We start from the raw sequence: 13,562 nt of genomic DNA, 5'->3' as shown, positions 1-13,562 counted from the left end.
ATAACATTTATTATATAAACAAACATTTATAGCATATAAAAGACTAATACATTCTTGTTTTTTTCACTAAAAGACAAAATGAGAAGAGATATTTTTGAAAAAAAAAAGTGTTGGACAATGCTAACGTCTCCACAAGACCTTGGACATTAGCATTTCCCATTAAGTAATAGAATATGTATTTTGCATTATGAAAATGTGTGTTAATAGTATGACTAATCGTAAAAAATTATTATATTCTTAGTTTTAAATTTATTTTATGCTATTTTAGTATAAGAAGAAAGTGTTTAATAAATATGTGTAAAAATATCTTTTGATTTTGGAAGGTAATTATCCAAATTTTAACTAATATGTATAGAAGTATCAAAGTATTCTTGATTTGTATTAATGCTTAAACGTTTGGTAAACATGCATGGAAGTATCAAATTTTATTAATTTAGAAAATGAAGAGTTCAAAGATGGAAGTTAATGGTGGTGATTTTGAAAAATGAGATATAAAAATAATAAATCTTAAAAAAATTCACGAATTCTCTAACTATGTGGATATGAGTGTTATAAAAAGTTTAATATGTATACACACAAATTTTTGAAAGTTTTCTAAAGTGTTGAACTCGAATTATACTCGAACCATCCTCGTATTGCATTTTTGTTGTCCTTCGACTTTTTAACCAAACTGCTATTTGTATATTCCGAGTTATACTTGAATTAATCTTGTATCAATTTTTGTCGTACAACAAATTGCTAACTATGGGTGAGATTGATCTGTTGGATGTTTTGAAGATATTTGTAGAGATAATAAAAACTTAATTGGGTTTTTGTGTGATTTAATTGACAATCCTGATTAATTGAGTGAGGGTGGACTTGGACCTATATTTTTTTCATTGATTTTATATTAGTTAAATTACACTGTAAGCCATTCTAATTTGGCATAATTTTATCTTGATTGTCAAACGTTTGGGCAATTGCACTTAACTCCCATATAAGACACCGTGTTAACATTTGGATATTATGTTTACTATTCTTGTCTCATTTTCTTTTTCTTTTTTTCCTTTATCTCAGTCTGTGCGTTCTTACCCTTATTTCAAATTGAATCATGATAATGTGGTGCTTTTTTTTTTTCACGTACGATCCCTTCATAGAACTGTAGATCCATTGTTTCGAGAGAAACAAAGGACGTATATTTTTGGATTTTTACGGTTAGGAAAGGGAGCGTACAAAAAAAGAGCATCAGATTATTATGACTCTTTCAAATTAGGTCTCACAATTTCACTCTCTTAAATGAAACCATCTTCCACTCTGAAGTTTCTAGTGCCTAAGAAATACATGCATGCATAAATGACCGGTCATGGTCACGAGCATGCACTACTCACTAGTTGATAAATAATTTTAAAGCTCTGGCACTAGTCCTTGGACAAGATCATGGTCTATGGAGGGCAAAGTTCAAATACGACCTGGTCCACTGTGTACAGGGATATCTGATTATAAAAAAACATAAAAAAATAAAAATTAAAGATTTAAGGCATATGAAATTTGTAAGGTGATTTCGACAAACCCCTTGGGGTTTTGGTAATTATTTGTGGTATACTTAGGTGTTTTCAAAATAGGGAGATACACCTTGAACGTGGTCCTGTTACATGAGAGACTGATAAAAGATGACCAAAAATACCACCACCACCCCCCTCTCATATTCAATTCTTGCAACAACAAAAAAAAAAAGATTTTTTTGACAAAAATAGACCTACTTCAACATTTACATTGAAAATTTTGATTTATTTGGAGTTCTTAATTAGTTTTTTCTTCCAAAAATCAATTGTCTTAAGTTATTGCTTCATTTGACGAAGTCATTTAAGATAAAACCTTTATTTATTTTCTTTTGATTGATTTAAAAACGTTACAATGGAGGAAATATATTAAGAGTCATGATAATATGACGCCCCTTTCTGACATACACCCCCATCACAGAACTGTAGATCATTTGCCTCTAGATAAACAAGAAAAAAGATTTATGATTATGTTTATCCCGAGACAAATGATCCACAGTTCTGTGATGGGGGCATATGTCAAAGAGGGGCGTCAGAAAATCATTACATATATATTAATTATTGGGTTGCTTGGACTGAAGGATCATTTATCATCTATATGGACTGCATGTCCACGTAGCACCCACAAACATGATTAGGTGTCAAGTGGATGTATTGTGCAATGGTCTAAAATCTCCAATATATTTTTTTTTATAAATAACATTTTTCACCATTGATCAATGTATTTTAAATTTGGTAATTCAATAAATGTCATTTTTCAAAGTATTGGATCATGATTTTTTTGAATTTATTTAAATTTAATCTAACCATGAACCCCTAGTCTTGTTAGCAATCACATGTTTAATTCTTGAAAATTTCATGAATTTTTCATTTTTTTCAATGAAAGTACCGTTCTCCGGATTATTGAACTATTTTGAATAATTCATGAATTTTAAGTTTGAAAAGAATAAAGCACGTTTTTTTTATGAATTTTTCGAATTTTTATAAAACTCAGTGAAAAAAAAAATGCTACTATAACTTGTTGTATGTTGCAAAGTGTAAACTTGTAAGGTGTGACGTGTAAAACAAGTCGACTTTGAAGCAGCCATGCTTCAAAAGTTCAGAAAAATCCACATTTTGACGTGACAAAGGTCATTTTTATCTTTAAAAAAATAATGACATGACTCTCTACATTTATTAGAGATTACACCTTAATTTTTTCAATTGATAATTTGTCCCTTGACTTTGATTTTCTTTTAAAAATCAATGGAACAATAACCTCAATGTCCTCATTATCACCACCATCATTATTACCATCACCATCACCATCACTATCATATGGCCGGATTTTTTATTTTCGAATCTGTGAAATGAAACGGATAATACACATATGAAACATATGCCGCATATTTTCCATTTATTAAAATTTTGACCGGATTTTTTCAATTAAAATTTAAATAGAACTCGAATTTTTCACTAATCGAATTTTTTCGGTATTCCAAATTGCTAACAAGGATCCTCTAGAGGGTTGAGATGTCATTTGAGCCAGCTTGACAGTCTAAATGGCCCAAAATTAGGAGTTTGATCCAGGCTTCAATAGGCCCACAAACATGACATTGGCACTCTTAGGGCCTTCCAGCCCTATGAATATCTGGCAGCTTATTGGTAGGCCCAAATACTAAAAAGTCAACATTATTTGGCTGCTTTGGATAAAAGCATTTGTTTTAGCAATGATTTGTAACCAACGAAAAATAAATAATGTACACTAAAAAGTTGGCATATCCGTGTAGTCAATTTTCCCCTAAAAAAAGGTGGTAGCATGTATTTGGTATTTCCACCATCCCTTTAATCTTCTCTTTCTTTCTTTTTTTCCCTTTTTTATTTTTAATATTGTCCACAAGAACAAGATACTTTGGATTTATTTATGGGTAAGGATGGAATGATTGATGAAATTTTGGATTGTTAAATCATCAACACAACATGGTAAAAGGCCAATTCGGCGAACTAAGGCATCAAAATTTTCATCGTCGAATTTTTTTTTTTGATGGGCCAAAACCATCAAATTAATGGTGGATTGGATGGGTGAAATTCGACGGTTCTAAGCAGTCAAATCAGGGAACACAAAAAATTTGGACAGTCATGGGCAGTCAAAATTCGATTTCTAAAATTCTTGGGCCTTTGCGCGTCAAAATTTTCAATTTTCAGGTAGTGCAAATCCAACAAATGAATCTTATTATTGGGATATGAATAAATTGTTTCAACTTTTGTCATTTTTCAAGGATCATCCATCGTGACCCCTTTATCATATTTATTTCCTCACATTTGAATAAAGAAATTTATAGGTGTTTGGCTTTGATAGTTAGATTCTGAAATCAGGTTCCAATTTTGGATTAACAAAATCAGATTATAGAAACCTTTTTTTAGATTCAAAATCTTATTTGTTTATATCATTTCTAGAATCTGATTTCAAAATCTAAAATTAGACTTGACACATGAAATGGGTCGGTCTCATTTCGTACTTTATACGATACACTATAATAAAGTGCATCATCCTTGAATTTTGTCGTACTGTAAAACTTTTAAAATTCATAGTTACACATACAAAAATATATTTTCTTAAAAATTAATTCAAATTAATGCATTATTATTCATCATCAAAATTGAAGGAAAAAAAAAATCTTTGTTAAAGTATTAAAGATTAAATATAATAAAATATAAGCACACGAGAAATTATTTTTATTCGAAATTTTTTATATCGAATTGGGAAGCTGGTGATGTTGAATTTCTACTTATGATTTTGGTTTAAATAGGATGAGGGTTGATATAGAACCAATTTAAATAATAAACAAATTTGGTCTAGATTTAATCCAACAGCATAATGGATTGGTGATTATCAGATTTGTCCATTGTTGGATCGCAATATCCTGAAAAAAATCCAATCGGATCCATGATACTTTCACCTTTACCGGATTGGTCTAGCAAGCCCAGACTGGACAACAGAGGGATGAGAAGGGTCAAATGCATCAGTTAATACTTAAAAGAATATGCTATATGTCAATAATTATATTGTTGATATGCTAACACGACTACAAAATGGAGTTGCAAAAAGGAAGAATGAAAGTAAATAGACACACAAAGAACACAAGTCAAAGTTTTGGAGTTAGTGAATAAGAAGTGCAGCTCATCTTATCAAACAACTTAGCTCAAGCAAAACTTAATTGGGCGAAATTAGTAAAGCAAAACCCTTGAAACCTTAATTTATTTTGAGAAATACCATTTTACGAAGAATCAAGATCAGAGAGCAGTGTCCCATTCTTATAGAATAGGAATGGTGTCTACATGGCACGTTTTGATAGGAGTCTTAAACACATCTATTCCTAACTAAGCCATTTTTTACAAAGCACGAACCCCCATGTTTTAAATCTCTAAGCAAAACATGCCATGTAGACACTATATATTGCTACAGGAATGGGACACCACTCTAGATTGGGAGCGGATCCTCTATAGCCCATTTTTCATGTATCTAGTGCTCTACTGTCCATAAAACATCATATTTTTATAAAAATGACAATACAATCCTCTTCTACTCATGGTTTAGATCAAATTTGAAAAAAAAAAAAAAAAAATTCTCTGATCAAATGTTTAAAGACGGACGGTGAATGAACTCCTAAATTTAAACAAATAGATTTAACTGTTATGATGATGTGGTACACTATCAACCGTTGCAAATGACTATAGAGAATTACTGGAAAAACGGGCTACAAAGGATATGCTCCCCTCTAGATCATGACTCTTTATGAATGGAGGTAATTTTTTTTGTCCGATGGAGCTGATTGGTTGCTAAACAAGTTTCTCTTAAATCAAAATATATTGAATTTTATAAATATCTAAAAATAATTTTTTTAATTTTAAAACAAAGAAGAAAAAAATCCTCCATATCCACAAAATATTATTTATAGCTGAATAAATGCTCCTATGATTTGGCGTAAGATTCATTAAATACTAACTTCACGTTTTCAACCAAGTTTGGAATCAAGTCACCTCAAAATTCAACCGAGTGAAGTCATGTAATCCGAGTTTCAAGTCGACTCGACAAGATTTTAAACTGTGGTTAACATCATTAGTGTTTTTTAATATTTATCCACTCATAATACCTCAATATTGTATCATTCACTTAAGTGAGTCATCTGAAACTCGGACGAGTTTTATGCTTATTTCATATCTCACTTTGAACCAGTAAAAGATGAAGGAAGAATAATCCCAATTTGGACGTCTTAATTGATTTGGACAATTTTCAAAACCAAGTTTGGATTAAGTGACAAAAGGGTTCAACTAGAGCGTTTAATTTAACCAATTAATCACTTATAAGCTCTATCAAATTGGGTCAACAATCAACATAGCATTTAACAGCACCAAAGCAGAAAGTTTTGTCTTTTGGTACTTGAGAAATACATTCAAGAAAGAGAAATTAACCAGAAAAAATAAGGAAAAAAACATGAAATTTAAACTTAGAAGACTATTATTGTGGAGGTGGTCCATCATCTAATAATGCAGAGTCTATAGGTACAATTCAAACCCAAGTGTATGTATCAAACATGTGGTCCAGTACCCTAAGTAGTAGCTTACACTTTGAGCAAATATATTAATTAGCTAGATGAAAGAGGAACCTCTCTCTTTCTTTGTGATGTATATATGTATGATACATGCGGATACAGCCATTCTAAGTAAAGAAAAATTTCTTCACCAACATTAATTACATAATACATTAAGGATTTCCTCAAAATCACAAAAAATAAAGAAGTGAAGAAAACCCATGTAGCCTAGACTTTCTTTTTTAAGGAAGATGATAACAACCAGAGTCATCACTTTCTAAGAGTTATTAGGAAGGAAAGCAAGAGAGGAAAGGAGAGAGCCTAGTAACCCATTTGAAAGAGAGATCTGGAGAGATATGTGGCTGTATCTTTTGAGATATGGAGAGAAACATCACAATATGATTACCCGAAAGAAAAGGGGAGTACCAGAGCGGCTGCACACTATGGCTATCTGTATGAGGTAAGCAACTCAGGAGGATTGGATAAGAAGGACAGTGCTTCACTGCATGCCTTATCAAACATCCACTTCATCAGAGAGAGAGAGAGAGAGAGAGAGGAATTTCTTTTCTTTTTATATATATATATATATATATATATAAGAGAGAGAGAGAGAGAGAGAGAATGTGAATGTAATTGCATGATAAGGAAAGGAAAATCTCATGATGGTGGTGTCAGTACCAAGCAAATGACACAATCTGAAAAGTTGAAGTTGAAACTAAAAGATACCCAGAAACAATAGAGTTAGAGATGTTCATTTAGTCATAGATGTCGGTAGGGGATTGTCGAAGTATGAAGTTAAGGACTGATTGTTGGATCTTTAGAGGGATGTCATATTAAGATTTAATACTATAAGAGCAGGAATACTGTACTTCAGGGAGTTCTGGACAACCCAAGGATCAGCCTGATTGGTGATTAAAGAGAAACCAAATTCTGAGAATTTTCTATCGTGGACTTTAAACCCACCATGGGCCTTGGATATCATTTTTAAAAATAAAATAAAGCTCCAATATATCACCAATCAAACTTGTTTTTGGTACCAAACTGTAGGCCAACTGTTTATTGATAGCCCGTCCAAAGTTTGACAACTGGCAATCGAATTAGACAACATAATGGGGTAACTACCCTCTGGGCTCTGAAGTACGAAATCCAGATTGATTATTGACATCTTTTTTATAGACTTCACTTAAACTATGATTATCATAATAATCATAAAACACGTGTCAGGATAGTGAGAGGAGGTATCAATCTTTTCGAAGCAACTCTCCCTATCAAAGTTTTTGGGACTAAAGAAAGCATGAAACCTACGTTCAGAGAGAGATTGCCATTAATTGGCAAAACAACAGGCACATTTGATGGGAGGAGTAAAGCTTCCAGTTGCTTCGACATGAACAAAATTGACGTTTTTGGGTTGGTGATATTTAATAAAATTTACATTTGTTAGTAGAGATAATTTCCTAGGATATGCTCTATGTAACTATCATACAAACAACCCATTTGTAAAAACCATCTCTATGCACAATCACCACCATCGATTGAGAGGGTTCCCAAAAATAGCCCATATTTTCCAAAAATCTCAATTGATTTTAATCATACACCAAGTGCTTGCTTTAGCCAGTTGAAAGAGTATCCCCATGCTTCCACTATTTACAACAAAAAACCGATATCAAGATGCTTTTACAATCTTGATAACGGTTTTTCGTTTGCAACTATCAAGTTTAATTACAAGTTAATATTTTGATTAGAGTTGTAATAATATGATGCCCCCCTTTAACATATGCCCCAATCACAAAATCATAGATCATTAGCCTTGGCATATATAAGAAAAAGATTTATGATTCTACGTATCTCAATGCAAATGATCTACGGTTCTGTGATGAAAACATAGGGGGGCGTAAATCAGAGGGAAGGGGAGGGGGGTTGGGTGTCAGAAAATCATTATTCTTTTGATTAATTTCAATTTTGTATCGAAAGGGGGTATGCTCATGGATTTTTGAATGTCATGCTAATATTTTTATTTATCCTTAGTTTTCTTTGGAAAAAATGAAGTCTTAAAGCATATTGTAGTATTTATGATAATAGTAGGTAATATAATTAAATAAGGGTCAGGATCTGAGTGATTTATGAAAAAAGCATATGATACCGACCATTTACCTACAAAATCCAATGGTTGATATTTCTCTTCAACATAATTATTTTCAAGATGTATGTAATCAAGATAGTAAATCCTTAACGTTTGGATTTCATACTCACCCGGTTGGGGGATCATGTGTTTTCTTGTTAGTCATTCTTCATAAGTCATTCGAACCAAACCCATTAAATAAACATCCCAACTTAAGTTAGACTAATTTATAGTAATGAAACCTTCTATATATTTACCTAAAATGATCTTAATTTCTTTCACCAACCCGAAGTAGTTGAGGACAAAAGAAAACCTTCACCTTACCTCACTAAAATTGTTACAAGTATCACTCACCCCAACCACATGACAGCTCCACATTTAGTAATGTTTTGGCAAATTCATAGAAAGAAATATTGAATTTTTATGCTAAGATAGATCAAGTTGCCAAAAACGAATCCTAACAAATTGGCCCAAATCAACCGAGATTTTAAAGTTTAGCCATAAAATAACCTTTAGCCTAGTCTTTTATACTTTTCATGTCTACAAAAGGTAAGGATGTTATGGTCATTTTCCATTGTTGTCTAGTCAATTTGACCCTGATACAATTGGAAAGAAGACTGCAAAGAAACCCTAAACCCTAACCTAAAACCCTATCCTGAATAATGTAGCTCATGACTCTTGAGTCCCATGGGCTTATGTTGTCCTCATCAGAAGCGAGTATTTTGGGAGGTAGATAGTGGCAGTGAGAAAGCACAAAAATGATGAGCTTTTGATGATGTGGTTCTAGTGCTCATGATCTCCAATTGAATGCATTAGATTTCCCTTGGGACCAGTGATGTAGCATAAAAGGACCAATAGAAAGGTACAATAACATTTAGGTTCAAAGTCTTGCTGACGAAAAGAATGATCTATAAACTCTCCTAAAACATGCACATGTAGCTCATGTGCACAAGGATTTCAGCAAAGAATTTTCCTGTGTGGGACCCACTAAATTATCGAATGGTGGAACCTATACTTTTGTCCTTTTTTGACATGAACCACTTGTGTTTTGTATAGGGAGAAAGGTAACTTTATAGACCATCTTTTGGGTCTAATAGAGAAAGGTGAATAAAATCTTTTTGAGTGAAAGAACTTTCTTATGTGGGACCCATAAAATTGTTCAATGGTGGGTCCTACTCTTTTCTTTTTTCACTTTCACACCATATGAAGACATCATGGATTGTTTTTTGGGTCTAGTAGAAGGTGGCCTATTCTTGATAATTTGCCCAAAAAACCTTTGTGAATCCATCATTTTTTCCATGCATTCATTCATTCATTCAGGAGCTATTTTATTCATTCTTATATGAATCACAATAAAGTCTTATATACGTTATATTTAACTCATCCCTCTCTCTCTCTCTCTCTCTCCTTTTTCTTTCTCTCTCCTTAATCATATCGGCATGCCTTTTAGCACAAGTAGTTCCCCTGAGTCTCTCGCTTTCTACAACCCCTTTTGTCCCCCTACCCTTTTATGAACCATTGTCTGTCAACTTCAGTCCTTCTCTTCCAGATATCTCTCTGATCTTCTCTCTTCAACTCCCATGTGCTCTTCTTCTATCTTCCTCTTATATTCAACCTCTCCTCACCATTTCGTTTCATTTCATGCACCTCTCTCTCTCTCTCTCTCTCTCTTTGTTTTGTTCCTTTTGTTTTGTTCTTCTCTCATTCAGTCATGGAAACTCAACAAGACCCACAACAACAACAACTACTACAGCAACAAACACTACATGAAGATGGCAGCACTGGCAGTAGTAGTAAGAGCAGTTTTCTTTGCAGGCAAACTAGTACAAGGTGGACACCCACTACTGACCAGATTAGAATATTGAAGGATCTTTACTACAACAATGGAGTTAGGTCTCCAAGTGGAGAACAGATTCAGAGAATCTCAGCTAGGTTGAGGCAGTACGGGAAGATTGAAGGCAAGAATGTTTTCTATTGGTTTCAGAACCATAAAGCTCGTGAAAGGCAAAAGAAAAGATTTACAGTTGACATGGCCGTGCAAAGAAGTGGTGCTGCTTCTAGTCTTACTTTCAGTCCTACTGGTGAAGTTTTATGATTTTTTCTTTTTATATTTATCATTATTAGTACTTGTCTTTTTCATATTAATTTCTTTGTATGATTTTTAGGGTTTTCTACTCCTTCATCTCCTTCTTCATCACCTGGTGTACTTGGAGTTGGGCAGATGGGTAGTATGGGATGTGGCTCTGTACTCATGGAGAAGAGTTTCAGAGTAAGTTATAAAGACAGTTTCTTAGTTTTTAAAGTTAAAATTAAATTAAAAAGTTTGTCCTGTCTGTCTATAATTTAAATATAGTTAGAAACCCACATGAAAGTTATACTAATTAAATCCATGAGTGTAACAGTGAAATTTTATACTTATAATAAGAGAAACCTTTGCATATCTGCCTCTCAATCCTTTAAAAGGATCCATAAATGGTAATCCCTATTGTTTAACTTCTTGTAAACAAGTCCACACACACACACAGATAAAAGAGGAAGGAAAGAAAATTTATTTAGTTTCCTAAGCTATAATATCAAACAATCCTCTATATTTACATAGACAAGTCAAACTTTCCTTCACAAAAATATAAAGAAGAAAGTAAACAAAAAGGCCAATAATCCTTTTGTTATTGTTTTTTTTTCCATTGTTGGAATAAGTACAGGCCATGCCACCCCATGAAACATTCAACCATCTCTCTCTCTCTCTCTCTCTCTCTCTCTCACACACACACACATAGTCCCTTGAATTTCTTTAGATCCAAATCCATGTATGTTAATCTTTCTATTTTTTTACTTTCATCTATCAGGATTGTACCATATCTTCTGGTGGAAGCGGTATGGGTGGGTCTATAAGCAACAATATGGGTTGGGTCGGAGTTGATCCGTATTCATCATCTTACCCATTTTATGACAAGATGAAATCAATCGAAACTTTTAAAGAAGAAACTCCAGAGATCGAAACTCTTCCTCTCTTCCCCATGCACGGTGAAGACATTTCTGGGTTTTGTACCGGTAACCCGGATCCGAACGGGTACAACACGAGCTCCTATAGACCCGACGACGAAAAAGGCTCTACTCGAACCTCTCTTGAGCTCAGTCTTAACTCCTACACCGGCCGGTCACCGTATACTGACTGAATTCCAGTGAATCACCGGATTTATGACTTTTGTGTTAGGTTAATTGGTGATATGGTGAACTGTGTTTTTTTTTGTTCTTCAAATATTTGACCAGTCAAACTCTTTTAGAAGGTCAAATTTAATCTCTTGGTCAATCTATCACGTGTACTCTTTTAGAAAATTCGAAGACTACATCTTATTTTTAACAAATATTTGGACAATAATCTCACAGATCCAAACGGCTCTAAGTTCACGAGTCATTTAAAAAAAAACATAAGAGATTGCCGCATCTAATTTTACTTATCACACAGCTATCCTTTTGAAATTTAATTACATATGGATTGGTTTGTTATAAGTAAGAGTATGTGTGCTAATAGCAGCTCTAACAAATTATGGGGGAGGGGGTTCTTGTAATACACTTTGGAAATTGGAATGTGAGGGTATTTTTGGTACAAAATCCAATTTCCAAAGTGTATTTATTGCACTTTAACGTGTGATTGATACAGTCAAGTACCACAATAAGACGAATCCGTATTACTTAAGTATGGTATCTCGCGAAGTACCTGATCCTTTTTCGAGGGAAGGAATATGGAATATTAAGAGTGATGCGTTCTACGCATCCATGAGTGCGTTAGGGTATGGTCGTGACAAATAAAAGATACTCCTCGGGAACATGGTGAGAAGATATGAGTATGAATGACCGTTATGCGGTAATATGTATTTGCTTTGAAGTTTGAACCCACATCGAAAGTATCGCGTACAATTTGCTTCATTCCTTATTCAGTTGTCCCTTCAACTCCATCATTGGGCTGGGCCTCAGTGAGCCCATATTTTTTGGAGTGGGAACCATCTTAATCTTTTATATTCGGATGGTCAGGATTGTCTGATCATTATTTTTAATTCAACCTTTAAAATTCTGTGTTTTTCTAGAACGCCTTCAATTATCATTGATTTATTTTAAATATGACTTGCATCCATGGGTTTATTTACAATTTTTTTATTTTTTTTATTTTTATTTTTTTATTATTTTTAACTACAGTGGAGTGTTCAAACCCGTAAGGACAACGCAACTAACCTCTTAGAGCACCATATCTTGCCCAAAACCCTTGGGTTCATGCACCACAAACTACACATACCAGATAAGTCAGGATAAATCTTTTTGGGTGGATAATAAAAGAGCTTGAACTCCAAACCTCTCTCTTTAGGAGAAAGGCCTTGGAATTATTTGACTTCTAAACCAATCATCCTTATGTTCGAGATTTTAATTGAACCGTTACAATAATTGAAAATAAATTTTGGTTCAAGATAGTTCATGTATAAAAATTGATTATGAAAATAATTAATAATACTCAAACAGAGAGAACATAGAGTTTATGTGATTTGGCAAAATTACATACATTTGACGAGATCCTTTCACTATTTAGGTGAAAATCAACATTACAATCTCTCTATCTCACTTCCTCTAAACAAAACTGAAATTCTCCCTCGTAGAAATTCTAAATTGACTATAAATTTACAATTTGTACGTCGTACGAAAGACAAAATTATCTATAAGGCAAAAGTTGAACCCAAGAAGTCGTTTATAGCGTACAGTCTACCATGCCAATGTAATACCACCAAAGACTACCAGACATAAACATAAGAGTTTTGTATCACTTAATGTCAAGTTTTCTTGTTTTAATTTACTCTGTATTTTAATATAATAGAACTGATTGAGTGAAAGTAGAGTTTTCAATAAAAATGAAACTGATTGAGTGATGATAGGTATGAATCATTTTCATTGATCTAAGAGATGACCTATTGATTTGAATGGACCAGATTGAGTGATAAAGATAACTGCACACAGAATATTATTATGACACAACATATAATACTTCCATCTCAAAAAATTATTTGTTTATTCTCTTGGGTCGACCACCACCAAACACTCACATGAATGGCTTTACAACATAAAAAAGGTTCCAATCCAAGAAGATTTTGGAAACTAGACATATCTTGGATCCCTTCTCTTTTTGGTTTGACTTGTTTTACAAGCTCACCATCCATTTACAGAGAGAGAAAGATAGAGAGAAAGAGAGAGAGAGAGAGTTCTAAAAGAGGAAGGCATAGATTATGCCACCTTTCCTAGTAGATAGATATATAGAGATTTAGCTGTAGATCCGAAGAGATCTTTTTGAAG

The 13,562-nt window shown here is 33.3% G+C and overlaps 1 protein-coding gene across 2 annotated transcripts; it reads left to right on the top strand.

Moving 5' to 3' along the window:
- Positions 1–9,644: 9,644 nt before the first annotated feature.
- WUS (Homeodomain-like superfamily protein) lies at positions 9,645–11,603 on the top strand. Of its 2 annotated transcripts, none has more exons than XM_086458981.1 (3): positions 9,645–10,276; positions 10,394–10,497; positions 11,075–11,603. In XM_086458981.1, exons 1-3 carry the CDS (start codon positions 9,940–9,942, stop codon positions 11,402–11,404), a joined length of 771 nt encoding a protein of 256 aa, XP_086315107.1. In that variant the 5' UTR covers positions 9,645–9,939; the 3' UTR covers positions 11,405–11,603. The 2 variants fall into 2 exon arrangements, with proteins under 2 accessions (XP_086315107.1, XP_086315102.1); XM_086458976.1 differs by having other exon boundaries at positions 9,648–10,309; positions 11,075–11,601.
- Positions 11,604–13,562: the final 1,959 nt, after the last annotated feature.

Source organism: Akebia trifoliata, chromosome 2 (assembly GCF_017979445.1).
Source record: "Akebia trifoliata isolate Shusen 1 chromosome 2, ASM1797944v1, whole genome shotgun sequence".
In the NCBI taxonomy this organism is placed as follows: Eukaryota; Viridiplantae; Streptophyta; class Magnoliopsida; order Ranunculales; family Lardizabalaceae; genus Akebia; species Akebia trifoliata.
The sequence above is the reverse complement of the archived record's forward strand: the minus strand, read 5'-3'. Positions and strand labels throughout refer to the sequence as shown.

What these genes read in the sequence shown, in the direction of transcription:
- WUS (XM_086458976.1), top strand. Translation starts at nt 9,940, where the DNA reads ATGGAAACTCAACAAGACCCACAACAACAACAACTACTACAGCAACAA. An exon ending in TCTTACTTTCAGTCCTACTG is followed by an intron (nt 10,310 to 10,393) that starts GTGAAGTTTTAT and finishes TATGATTTTTAG; the next exon opens with GGTTTTCTACTCCTTCATCT. An exon ending in TCATGGAGAAGAGTTTCAGA is followed by an intron (nt 10,498 to 11,074) that starts GTAAGTTATAAA and finishes TTCATCTATCAG; the next exon opens with GATTGTACCATATCTTCTGG.